Source organism: Meleagris gallopavo, chromosome 14, assembly GCF_905368555.1.
Source record: "Meleagris gallopavo chromosome 14, MGAL_WU_HG_1.1, whole genome shotgun sequence".
Classification (NCBI taxonomy): domain Eukaryota; kingdom Metazoa; phylum Chordata; class Aves; order Galliformes; family Phasianidae; genus Meleagris; species Meleagris gallopavo.
This window is the reverse complement of record NC_139417.1, coordinates 13,586,403-13,599,593: the sequence shown is the minus strand read 5'-3', so window position 1 is coordinate 13,599,593 and position 13,191 is coordinate 13,586,403. Positions and strand designations below refer to the sequence as shown.

The 13,191-nt window shown below is 45.3% G+C and overlaps 1 protein-coding gene across 8 annotated transcripts in view; it reads left to right on the top strand.

Annotated features, from left to right (window-relative positions):
- ADAMTS9 (ADAM metallopeptidase with thrombospondin type 1 motif 9) overlaps positions 1 to 9,040 on the top strand; it is a 67,401-nt gene extending 58,361 nt beyond the window's left edge. For 6 of the 8 annotated variants that reach the window (XM_085236258.1, XM_019620186.3, XM_010718675.4 and 3 more), the window contains 8 exons: positions 967 to 1,099; positions 1,336 to 1,430; positions 1,582 to 1,676; positions 1,772 to 1,905; positions 3,043 to 3,134; positions 4,062 to 4,166; positions 6,013 to 6,107; positions 6,252 to 9,040. In XM_085236258.1, the coding sequence (XP_085092384.1) occupies positions 967 to 1,099; positions 1,336 to 1,430; positions 1,582 to 1,676; positions 1,772 to 1,905; positions 3,043 to 3,134; positions 4,062 to 4,166; positions 6,013 to 6,102 (744 nt within the window). In that variant the 3' untranslated portion in view covers positions 6,103 to 6,107; positions 6,252 to 9,040. Of the gene's footprint in view, positions 1 to 966; positions 1,100 to 1,335; positions 1,431 to 1,581; positions 1,677 to 1,749; positions 1,906 to 3,042; positions 3,135 to 4,061; positions 4,167 to 6,012; positions 6,108 to 6,251 lie in introns of those variants that run through there. The other 2 variants (XR_014886483.1, XM_085236259.1) reach the window with 2 other exon arrangements.
- Positions 9,041 to 13,191: the final 4,151 nt, after the last annotated feature.

Here is a 13,191-nt window from a genome sequence, read left to right as displayed (position 1 = left end):
ATTTGTCAAACCTTTACGAGGCAACGAGGATCAAGTCAAGCAAGATGTAGTTGTCACAGTAAATGGCAGGACTGTTTGAAACCCAAGTTCCTCATGCCCCACAGGAAGCCTCAGATCCTCCCTGAGAGTCAGGGCAGAGGGATTGCAGCAAAGAGCTCAGTCTCAGTTAGTTGGTGTTTCCACCCAGAATTTCAGTGCAAAACGTTCAACTTGTTAATGCAGCTCTGCTGAGAAGAGTATCCATTTCAGACAGCACGTTCTTTGGGCTGCTGAAGGTATCAGAGACTACAAAGTGCCATGACCCTGCTCACCTCTGATTTTCAAGGGGTTTACTGTAAATTACCTTTTGCTCTGCTCCATTGTGAAGTGTCATGGATTTGGAACTGATGAAGAGCAAATGCCAGGTTGCAAATGGTGTAGTAACTTTCAGTATTTCAGCCTTTATTTGGGCCATCTGAGCACAGAGTTTATGCAGATTTTGCCATTTTTCTGGGCAGTGAGGGGAAAGGGAGCTTGGAGATGGTACAGTTTGGTTAGAAAACAGCAGATTGTGCCATGCTTGTTCAGAGGCCTGTGCCGATGTCCAAGCAATGCTTCCAGCCACCGGGAGAGGACATCTAGCATTCATTCAGTCCTTCTGGTGAACATTTCTTTCTTGTACAAGCTTCTCACTGCAAAAAAAAAGGACATTTTTGCTTGAGCACAGTGTTGACCTTAAGCAACGTAGTCTCATTCACTAAAGTAGGTAAGTGCTAAGAGAAGTACCATCTTCTTGAAATAATTAAGGATGACGATATAATGAAGGGATTAATAATCAAAGAGGCTACTTCTGTGATTAGAATTAAATCCTTGCAAAACGGAGACCTCTGCCTCTTTATAGAAGGGAAATTGGTTGTCTTTGTTCTTATGGTCCAAATCCCAGAAGCCCTTGAGATAAAACAGGACCCTCTGCCTCTGGTCTTGCAGTGCTCTGTGACCTGCGGGGTTGGCATCATGCACCGCTCGGTGCAGTGCCTGACCAACGATGACCAGCTCAGCAACTTGTGCCATGTGGATCTGAAACCCGAGGAGAGGAGGACGTGCCACAACGTCCACGACTGTGAGTCTGCAGCTTTGCACCATCCTTTGCTTTTCTTATGCCTTGAGCATCTGTTCCTGTCAAGCTCCTGGAGGTGTGCGGTATTTCCAAGTGTTGGGAGCCATCCAGCAAAGCACTGAGGCGCTCCAGGGATGCCTCTTAGAAATAAACACGTTGCCTTGCTGCTTGAGATGCCTTGCAAAAGAAACGTGCTACACCATCGCTCAGTGATGACATGCAGTTCTGGTTTCTTTCAGGTGAATTACCGAGGAGCTGCAATGATGTTAAAAATCTCAAAGGTGTCACTGAAGACGGTGAATATTTCCTTAAAGTCAAAGGGAAGACATTAAAGGTGTGTTTCAGCTGCAGACTGATGGTGCATTTTCCCAAGGGGTAGAGGGCACTGTGTGTTCTCCTCAATTTCCACTTACACTTCCTACTTTCAGTTTTCTGGGCGTTCCCTTTGCATACCTTGCCTGACAAAATCACTTCTCTCCCCCCAGGTGTATTGCTCTGGGATGCAGACTGACAGCCCAAAGGAGTACGTGACCCTTGTAAATGGAGATGCAGAGAACTTTTCAGAAGTGTACGGATACAGGTAAGGAATCCTTTTAGTTCTGAGCCTCCCGATGTCTTTGATTGCTGTGGCAATATTTTCCAGTCATGAGTAGAAAGGGTTTTCTTTTGATTCAGATTGCATAACCCGACCGAATGTCCGTATAATGGGAGCAGACGAGAAGACTGCCAGTGTAGGAAAGATTACACAGCAGCTGGGTTTTCCACCTTCAGCAAAGTAAGGCTGGACCTGAACACTATGCAAATAATAAGTGAGTAAATACAGGGCCTTGCCATTAAAAACAAAATCATGTTTATTTTACACGAATGTAGCTGTAATTATGAGCAAGCAGTAGTATCTAGTGAGGCTTATTGCTGAGCTCTCCCATTGAAAGCTTTTAGACCTGGTCACCTTTGCACTTAGAGGCTGCAACCCAAGTGCATCAGAGATGCCCATTGGCAGTGCTGGTGTGTGGAGGTGGAGGAGTGGAAGAGACTCCTGGAGGGGTTGAATCTGGGGAGATAACTGGTGGGGAGAGGGGCTGGGGGTTTGCAGGGCAGGAGGTGACTGCAGGTGTGCAAAACAAGTGAGACCAGCACATCGAGGAGCTGGGAGCTTCCCTGCTGCATGGGGACAGTTTCAGTCCCTTTGACTTCAGGGATGCTGTCAGTTTCCAGCAAATGTTTTGGAAACATAGTGCACTATTGGGAGCTCATTCAGTAAATAGTGGCGATTGTTAACAAATCAAAATCCTTTCTCCTGAAATGACTCTCTATCTGATAGGGTTTTTGTCATTGCTTTATTTCCAAGCCAAAAGACCTCCCAGTTCACCAAGCTGTAAAAAGCTGCTATAAGAGCTTCTAGGTACAGATCCTTAGAAAATTCGATACCAGCTCCCTGTTGAATCTCAAAAGGCACTGGGCGCCCCTGTCAGGCAGGAGCTGTTATGCATCCCCATCAAAATGAGGCTTCAGATCTAGAGCAACATATCCCTTGCAATCCCTGAGCCCTGGGCTGGGGGCAGACTGAGGACAGTTTTTTGGCTTTGTTCAAAAGGAAGATTTAGAAGGTCTCAAGTCCTTTTTCAAAGTGTGAAAGTGTCTGATAGAGAAATAAAAGCGGAGTCGTGGCTTCTGGTTTTGTTATTATTTATATCTAAGCCTTACATCACCAATGTATTTGAACCCATCTGTAAATGTGAGTGTGTGGGCATCCTGTGAAACTCAGTGCTGGGAGTCATGTCTGGGATGAATTGTGGATTTAATATTAGAAGTCTAGAAGGTGAAGTCTTAATTAATGTACAAAAACAGCTTCAGTGAATTTAAACTTTAGCAAAGAGCACGTTTACGTGTGTTTTTTCTCTCCCTGCATCTTCCTTTCTGTGTTATTCACCAACTCCTCTCTGCAGCAACTGACTTACAGTTTGCCCGGACGCATGATGGACGACCTGTTCCTTATGCCACTGCTGGGGACTGCTACAGTGCAGCCAAATGTCCTCAGGTATTTGATAGTAGCATTTGAGAATAGGAATTGGTGCCTTTTGTTATGTACAGTCCCCACACTTGGACTCTCCAGACTTCATTTGCAAATGGCATTGAGCAGTAAGTCGCACTCACAGGCAGCAGAGGGCATCCCTCCATCTCCTTCCCTCTCTGCTTTCAGGGCTGGGACCTTAAAGCGGAACTCGGCAGCTTAGGGATTGGCTTCTTACCTCGGGTAGGCTCCTGGCTGCTTATGTCCACCCACCAACCAGACAGCAGTCGTGGGGAGCAAAGCTCACAGCCCTCTGGTGCCATAGTGGGTTGGGGCTGTGACCAGAAATGGGGTGGGATGGGGTTTGCCAGGGGAAAACTGGGAGATCTGTGTTGGATGCTCATATAGTCATGAATTTTGCATCCATTTTGTGTATATTGAAACCAGGAGGATGAAGGACAGAACATATTTAAGAAAAAACGAGAAGAATTTTTATTTTACTGAAGGCTGAAAAAAAAAGAAAAAAAGCTCAGCTCAGTGGAAAATGTGGAAAATAAAGGCAAGTGTGCCCTCTCCAGTTGAGGAAGGGAAAGTGAGAGCAGCTGCAGTGTTCCTAGGCATTTTCTCCATCAGCTGTTGGAGCATTTCAGGTTCCATGGTTTGCCGTGGGAAAGCCAAGAATGCCCTCAATCGGCAAACCATGAAAAAGCAGCAGAAAACTGAGTGAAAACAGTGAAAAACCAAGCAAAGCCCCTCCTTCCCTGCGGCTACAAATGGGAAAGAAATTCCTAACCGGAGACACGCTGCAATTTGTGCAATGTGTGCAAATCACTGTCAGAGTGATGGAGAAATTGAAAACATCACAACCGAGATCCCATTATACAACTGATGCTGTGAGAAGTGTGGCTGTGGCACAGGGCTCTGGGTAACAGGGCTTCTCTCCTTGCTTTTTAGGGTCGCTTCAGCATAGACCTGTATGGGACAGGCCTGTCTTTAACGGGAACGGCGAAGTGGCTTTCCCAAGGGAATTATGCAGTGTCAGAAATTCAGAAATCCCCAGTAAGTCATAATGTTAATTATGGTTCTACCCGCTCACGGGAAGTTTCTAATTGCCGACATCTCTCAAGGAGACGCTAACAGAAATCTAACATCTGACATTAGAAACGAAGTGTTGCCTGTAATTGTAATGGGGGGACCCTAGTGGGTTTAACTTGATCAGAGTTATTGCAATTAATTAGTGAGCCTGCTTAGTGGTGAAACTGCATGCCATGAGTGCTGTGGGACAGAGCTACCTGTAATTTGCTGGCTGAGGTGGGCAGCGCTGGATTTGATGAGCAGGGATTGATCCCAGGAGGGTCTGAGGATGAAGATTTAATGGGCACGGTGGGGATGGGTTGATCTTAGTGGTCTTTTCCAACCTTTATGATTCTATAAATTCTACCCTAAGGAGGTCACCAGAGGCATTTAACAGTAAGCAATTTATAATGTATCCTCTCTTGGGCTGTTCTCAGTTTCCTTTGAGAGAGTTGGCCTTGAGCCTTGTTGGTACTGAAGCTGTTAAAGGAGTCTTTTTGGCAGCTTTGGATACTGCAGGTCCATACTCCAGCACAGCAGGTGTAAGAGAAATGGCACAGACCTCACATGTTCACTCAGTGCTTGGCAATTCTTCTCTCTTCAGAAAGGAGAAGCCCAAGCAGCCCTTGGGGGATTGCAGAGAGCAGATGCAATCAGAGTTAAAACAAGGGGCAGGGAGGCTAAAGGACAGCTCTTGCCTCTCTCACCCGGTGGCATCTGTCAAGCAGTGCTCCAGGGGTGTAATTGTAGCAGGATCAGAAAGAAAGGCAAAGCGAGAAAAAATGACAGCAGCCTGCTGCAATCATGGATCAATTGTGTCAAGGGTGGGATGGAGCTCGTTTAAAAATAAATGCTTTGTGCAAGCTTGTCCTGCACTTAAGCCCAATTTTCTGGTAATTGAGGGTTGAATTCCCCCAAAGGACTGACCATTGTAATGACCAAGAGGAGAACTCTACAGAGGTGAGACAAAGAAGGCCATGTGTAGGTGTTGCTGATGCTGGCATCAATCCTCTGACTTGAGGCTGGAGCTGCCCCATTTGCTGCCTCATTTGCTGAGCTCTCCAGCCCAAGTTCAGCATTCTTTTGGGTCTGTGCTGACTTTGGAGATGTAGAGCTGAGGAGGGACAGCACCAGAGCCCCTCTGCATCCAGGCTCTGCCCTCCCAAACAAGTGTTTCTCTACAAATGTTCTCCACGCCCTTCCCGTGCTCACTCACCACCAAAGTGCTGATGCAGCCTAGTTGTGTTCTTTCTCCTGCATGATCCAAGATTTGCACTCATTGCAGCAGAACAGGGGATGATTCACTGTGAAGCAAGTTGAAGAAAGTAGATGCCCTTGAGATATCCCTTCAGATGGCCTTCTCCTTGGGTATCTTGCAATGTGATAAATCAAAACTACCATTTGTTATTTGCGTTCAGCATCTGACCTGGCAATACTAAAGGGACTTACATTTGCATACATTTAAATATAACTGTAATTTTGTAGATTGATTCAAGGCATTGTTTGTATTTTCTTCTGAGACATTTTCCAATTAAAGCCCTGACTGGAATCATAGAATCGTTTGAGTTGGAAGGGACCTTTAATGGCCATCTGGTCCAGCTCCGATACCTACAGCTCCATCAGGTGCTCAGAGCCTGTCCCAGCCAAGGCATGTCTCCAAGAACAGGGCACCCATCACCTCTCTGGGCCTCACCACCTTTATTGTAAAAAACTTTTTATATCCAACCTAAATCTCAGCTCCTTTAGTTTGAAACCAGTAGAATAACCCAGAGCTGGCTTTTTCAAAGCATGGAGTCCTCACGTGAGATGTGATTTCTGTTTTTGCCTGCAGGATGGTACCAAAGTAGTAGGAAGATGTGGTGGTTACTGTGGGAAGTGTACCCCGTCGTCTGGAACAGGCCTCGACGTGCAGGTGTTATAGCAATGGTAAGGCCATGGCCACCGAGCATCTGGCTCCCATTTCCCAAAGCCAACTCATTGCTCAGCCCTGGGATTTGGGCTCTAGGATTTGGCCCCCAGAAGTCCAGAAGGCAGAGTCCATGACGCGTGCTCCCCATCTGTGCCTTGCAGGTTCTCTGAGAGCAGCCCGTGGAGATGAGACGGATGAAGGATAGCGATGCAATACCTCTGCCTCCCACTTTTTTAACCTGTTTATGTGTGTATATAGATCGCATATTCTTAATGTACAGTATAATATTTATGTTTGGAATTATTTATTTTGATTTAATATTTTTGTACGTAAAATCATTATATTAAGGCTGCTTTTACTATTTTTATTTTTTATTGTTAAATCCTGCAGTCAAACCACTGCATTTTGCGTACTCTACATTATATGTAGCATTATGACAAGTGATACTTTATTGTCACTGTATTCAGTTGTTTACTTTCAATCAGTAATTTTCCTTCAGTTATGGGCTGCTTTAGCCCTCCACGGTGCTACACAATCTGCATTGGGGTATTTTTGGCATTTCAATCTGTCTTGATGTAAGGAAAATAGACAAGATGTGCTTAAATTTTAATTTAGCAATTAGGCTGACAGCACTCAAGGAAAACATGACAATGAATACAGTGCTCGTTGCATTAGCAATCTTTATCTTTTAGGTATGTTTTGAATTTCACATGACCTCTGTGGCCGGTGCTGAAAGTGCTGGTTTGGTGCTAACATGGTATTTATTAACGCTCAGTAATTTTAGTTAATCCGCCGCCTTTATCAGTGGGAAAAGGAAGAAAGCAGAGAAATTGTCAGGCGATTCAAATAGAAGCAATCATAGAATCCATCATCAATAGATTCAATCATAGAATATCCCAAGCTGGAAGGGACCCATAAGGATCACTGAGTCCAACTCCTGGTTCTATGCAATAGATAGAGATCTGCTCCAAGTTCAGGAAAATTCCTACAGACGGATCTTCAGCAGAGCCCTGTTTTGTGTAGAGCTCCAAAACAGCACCCATTTCCCTGCTAATTGCATGTGCCACCGTGCTTCCCGCCTCCATCTGGCAGCGGGGCGACGGGGCCGTATGTTCCCTGGGCTGCGGGCTGAGGAGCTGCAGCTCATTAGGGACGTGGTTCCAAAATCCCAACGCACGTTGGCCGTGTGGGGTCCTGCCACCCGTGGGGCTGGTGGGGATGCAGGGGCAGGGCTGGGGTACCACATCCCAATGATGCTTCCCACACACTGTGCCCATCTGTGGGGCCGTGCAGCATCAGCGCTGCTGTGTTTCCAGCAGGATCAGCTTGTACTCACAGAGTGCTACCCCTCCCCCCCACAAACAGGCTGCTTGACGCCTACTTCTGTACGGCTTCCTATCCTCCTGATAAGGCATCTGTGCTCTTTGCTGTCCGCGATCCAATGTACAACCAGACCTGAAGTGGTTTCTGTAGTGTTTTTGTAATGGAGAAACGCGGCTGTGCGATGCCCTGCCTGTACATAGCCTGCTGCTTGCAGCACTGCGCAGAGATTCGTAGCACGTTGAACGGGGGTGATGTGACCAGATTATTTTTGTAGTCTATGACTATGTCCCTTAATTCTTTCTCCTTGATTCTACGTAGCAATAGGAAAACGTTGCCCCAGCGCCTTACGTTGGGGCAGCCGGGAGCACGAAGGACAAATTTGCAGCACAGAATTGCCAGCATTTCGGAAGACTCGCCCAGCTAAGTCTTTAAATTTGGGCTGCAGATATTCAGCAAACCCGACCTTGGGATTTTCTGCACAGCTCCCCAAAGGAGAGCTCCCTGCACTCATAACCCATGCGTTTGGCAGCCTGCAGAGTGAGACCTGTCAGCCTTTGACATCCACTGACATCCATTGACGCACGGATGTAAATTGGTGGGCATCCAGTTTGGGAGCAGGGTTGGGTTAAAATGCAGCTAAAGAATTGGTGCTTGGCACTCACCAGTGTGCCCCTGTCGCTCTCGTTAATATACAGGCTTAAAGGGGAGAATGAGAATTGTTCTTATAATTAGGGGTGTTTTTTTTTTTTTATTTGTTGTTTAATAGCACGTACAATAAGTGGATGTGATTATATCTTAGATTGTTATTTCACCTATGTCTTCTGCCTATATGACAACAAAAAATGATACCTCCCTGTGAAAAAAAATGCCAAAAATACCATTTCAAAGGTCAAAGAAAGGGGAAAGGGAAAAAGGGAAAGGGAAAAAGGGAACGGGGGAGGGAAAGATGGAGAGAAAAGGGAAAAGTAGCAAAATGGAGTAAGTGATATTTTTTTCTTTAATGATAACTGCTCATGTGTAACTTGTGTAGGGTAAAAGGGAAAATTGCACTTTGAACTTCAGAGAGAAACAGTGGTGCTTAGAAAGTACAGGCTTATATTTTCTGTAACGAAAGGAATGGATATTTATAAAAGGAAAAATTATTTTGACCTGTTTGCATTCCTTTCTGCCGTATAGTTTCATAACAGCTATTAGCAGAGCCAGATGAACCTGAAAAAAAAGTATCAAGTAAACTTTAAGAATTGATAGATCGTTGATCTTCTGATTCGTCATTGGGCTTTGTTAAACAGGATCAGACTTTGAGGAGCAGAGACATGGGACACTCCTAGTTCAGGAAACAACTCTGGGTTTTGTATGTCAATGCCATTATTTTTCTACAAACTGTTGTGGGGTTTATTTTGTTGGGTTTGGGGGGGATTATATTTTTCTTTTTGCAAGCACTTTCCTGTACAGTTTTGGTTTTTTTTTTTTTCTTTTCTTTCTGATGATATTCAAAAAGGAAATGGAAAGATCTGTAAGACAAGTCAGTTTGGTCCTTCTGCATTTGCCATCGTATTTTAATGCCTGTATGCTATTATAGAGGCAAAATACTTTGTACACAAGGGAATAATACAGTGAATGGTAAACATTCCGTTCTGTGCTGGTATTTATTTGCATGCTCTGAGTTCCCTATTTGTCTCATGAAAAAGGAGTGTGGGGAGGAGGAGAGCTGCATGCACAGTGCTGTGCCTGTGGTCTGGGGACCTTCAGGGGAACACAGTGCTCTGTGACTGCTCTGGGTGCTCCCTGACTGCTGTCCAGGAGAGGAATGGTGTTCCCAGAGGGAACTGCTATGGGATGATAGGGACAACAAGGAGCCCAGCCACTCATTGGACAATTGTTCTGTAGGGTGAGCTGGGGTACCCTGACCTCTTAGCAGTGCAATTTAATAAAATCAGCCAAAATAAATCAACTGGGAAAAAGCCACCACAGCCAACTCCAGCAGCATTCCTCAGAGCAGCCCCATGCCTGATTTAATCACACTTCTCTTTGAGTTGTACCGGCCTTCTTCAAACAGTGAATCCCAAGTGGCCTGCAGGTTCCATCCCTATGAAGATGACAGCCTGGGTTTTGCCCTCATTGATAAGCAATCCATGCAGATTCACCAATAGGCTCAAAGGCCAAATTTAGCATATTAGGAAACCAAAGTATTTCTCTGTTCCTGCATTCTGATTTGGAAATTGAGCCACATGCAAGTGTGCATTCCAACTGCATTCTTTTTGTAATTATGTAGCAGTAGAGATATAAATATACTGGTCTATTTCCTAAAATATAATCTATTTTACTGTAAACTGGCAATTATACGTTTTAAAGGAGACTTATTTGTCTTTACAACTTTTCATTAACCATTTTCAGATTACTTATTTTTAGCAAATTTTGACTGTATTGCAACTCGCTTTGCTTGGCAATTTCAGTGATGCCAGGAAAGAAACACGGTTACAGATTATTGCAGAAAAGCACTTCTTTCTGAGCTGAAGATCTGTATTTCTGTGCTGTGGCAGGCAGTGTGAGTCCCAATGAGCACTGCTAATTAGTCGACTTTCTATAAACAATTTTATGTCAACACGGCTCCAAATAAACTTGGATGCTTAAAAATGAGACTCAAAAGCAGAGATGGATCAGGAATTAGATGACCCCATTAATGGTTTACTGCAAGTCTTCACCGATTATCGAGGAAAAAAAATATGCTGTCTCTAAAATGTTGCTTTGGGGAGAATTGCGAAGTCAGGTTGAGGATCTGTGACCTGATCATGATCAGCTGCAGCATGGAATTGCCACCCCGCCAGCTCCCAGTACCTGGAGGTGGAAGAAGAGCCTTCCCCTGGATGTTTGGTTTGCAGCTGGAATGGCCTCAATGGCCCCTGCTGGCACCACGGCCATTAGCCTGTGACCAAAAGTGTCCTTCTTTACTGTCATTTTTCTTTAATAAATGATTAAAAAGACTCCAAATGTGGGCTGCTGTGGAGCCACGTCACCATGCATGACTCCTGAATAATATTTCACTTTCCAGCCCCGTATAATGATGGGGTTATTTTAACACTTTTGACTGTTGGCTCCAGTAATTCTGTGAAAATTACAGTGCGCTTCTCCAGCCTTGTTGCACAGCCTACCACTACTAATTGCTTCAGAGGCACAGTTGATCTCTTCAGCTTTCTCTCCTGGCCTAATAGTGAGCATTTTTTCTTCTCTAGAGAAACACAATGCATTTTCTTGAAGGCTGCTGGAAATGCCTGTCTCAGGGAGCTTGGCTTAAATTAAGGAGCTTACTAGAAAACCATCTTCTGCATGGCCACAAAAATTGTGTTGAGAAATGGGGAGAGGTGGAAAAGACTGAAGATGGTGAACATTTCCCACCGAGGCACTCACAGACTGGATCTCCTGACTGAGTCCTCTTCCCAACAGCTGACTGAGAACTGGCTCAGGGAAGGCATTAACAACCCAGCCGAGTCAGTAAGTCCTTCCTTGAACTCCTCACACTGAGAGAAACGCCTTTTTGAGAATGACATCTGAGTTCATCCAGAAGTCTCTAAGCTTTGAGCTGCTGCTCATTCATTGGGAGGGGATGGGTGCCTTCCCAGTACAAATTCCTGGCTGCGGCTTTGTAGTTTTGTGCAGGAAGAAGGAGCAGGACGCCCAAAGTGGTGCCTGTCAGTCTCTCAGCATTTTCCAAGTATTTTTGCCTGTTCTGGAGCAATCCAGGCAGCAGGGATTGTAGCTTTCCAGAAGCAGATTTAGTTGACAAGTTTCTAACCTCTCTTTGCAATAGTGAGATGAAGAATGCTGGGAAGTTATTTTTGGCCTTCTCAGAAGAGTCTGAATTTCCACTTCAAAGCTGGCTTAATTTTTAAGCTATGCTCTATTACCAAACATAAGGCACTGTTTTTGAAAAATCAAAACGAGAGCAGAATTCTGCTTTAACCTAACCCACATGCTTTTTGTATTTTATTTCCTAGGGGAAGTTTGGTTTGTTTGTTCCAATTAAAAAAAAAAAAAAAAAAGCCATCAGAACTGAATTTCTGTGAAATGATTTCTGCCCCTCTCTGCTTATAGAAGGGATTTCTGAAGTGTTCGGAAACACAACCTGTTGGCTGTCAGTACACAGAGACCTGATGCAGGCTCCAGGAGAAGGCAGAAACACGTTTGTCCTTCGTGAAGCTGACCCAGGGGTTGGTCCTTCATGGCACGGGATGATGCATGGCCGTGCCCATCAACACGCTGTCACCAGCAGCACCTCAGCCCTGCTTTGGGGTGAAGCTGTGCTGCGAGCCGTGGCATCTAGCTGCAGGGTGTTTGCTGGTACTTGGCATCTCCAGCTTTGAGAGCACGAGGAGAAGAGCCAGGAGTCTGGAGAATCCTCTCCTTTGTATGGGAGGCAAAGGGTGCCAGGGGAGGCAGGGCTTTGCATACATTCTCCCTTTAAATCATTATTTGGCTCCATTCATATACTTATAATTTCTTCATCCTACTCTAATCTGTGACTACATTTCAAACAAGCAATTAAATTAATCAAGTCTTTGCTGCATTGTCCTTTTCTAATCCATCCTCTCTGGCTTGCTGACCTTTCTCTTTGAAGCTGTTCTCTGCTCGCTGCTGCCTGCCCCCTCCCTACGCAGAAAAGAACATTTGGTGTGAAATGATTTAATTGCTCCCGTAGCAGGGAAGGAGGACAGCTTCCTGCAAACAGCCCAGCAAAAGCCAACACGGCCAAGAAAAAGCAGGGGCATGTTTGCTCCCATGCCTCTGGATTTAGAAACATAGAATCATAGAATGGATTGAGTTGGAAGGGACATCAAAGATCATCTAGTTTCAACTCCCAGCTTTGGCCAGCCCTTGGGAGCAGGGCCGGATGGGTGGTGCTGGGAGTGGGCATATCTCTGAATCCTGGCATTCCGGGTGCCAATGCACCCAGGTCTGTGACACATCTGATCTAAAGGACCCTCAGCCAGTACATTCTATTTTAGAGGTGTTGCTAAATTCTGCTGACTGGATTGCATAAAGTGCCTGGGAGCGTCTTAAAATCCTTCCAATGCTTTTGTCAACATCTACAGCATCATACAGCTCTGTGCATGGCTCACCTGGAACGACCTGGGAGCTGCCTTCGTCATATGCCTGAGATAATCTGATAATTTCCACCTCTACATCATCTTCACTCTGCGTTATGCAAGTGGTATGTGAAGCTTTCTAGATATGACTCGCATTTGGATTTTTCCTATTTCATCATGCCTGGGCCTTTCAAGAGCCTAAATGCACAGAAATATGTCACCTGGGAGCACTGCAAGCTGCAGGCAGCAAGTATCATAGAATCATCACAGAACAATAGAATGGCTTGGGGTGGAGTGGGTCTCAAATATCACCTGGTTTCAACCCCCCGCCTCACTCAGGGCTGCCAACCACTAAACCAGGCAGCAGCTGCCCAGGGCCCCATGCAACTTGGCCTTGAGCACCTCCAGGGATGGGGCAGCCACAGCTCTGGCTACTGCCTCACTGCTCTTTGAGCGAAATATTTCCCCCCAACACCTTACCTGAATCTCCCCTTTTAGTTTAAAACCATTCCCCTTGTCATGTGTTATACCCCACATATGTTTGGTATTTTTCTCATCTTCAGGAATGCTCCTGAAATGTTGAAGTAGCCTGGAAAGAGTGCAGCTTTAAGGTGCAAAGCAAATCATCCTGCTGGGTGGCAAGCAAGCTCAAGGGAGTGAGAAATAGCAAAAAGAATTGCACGTTGCTATAGCATGA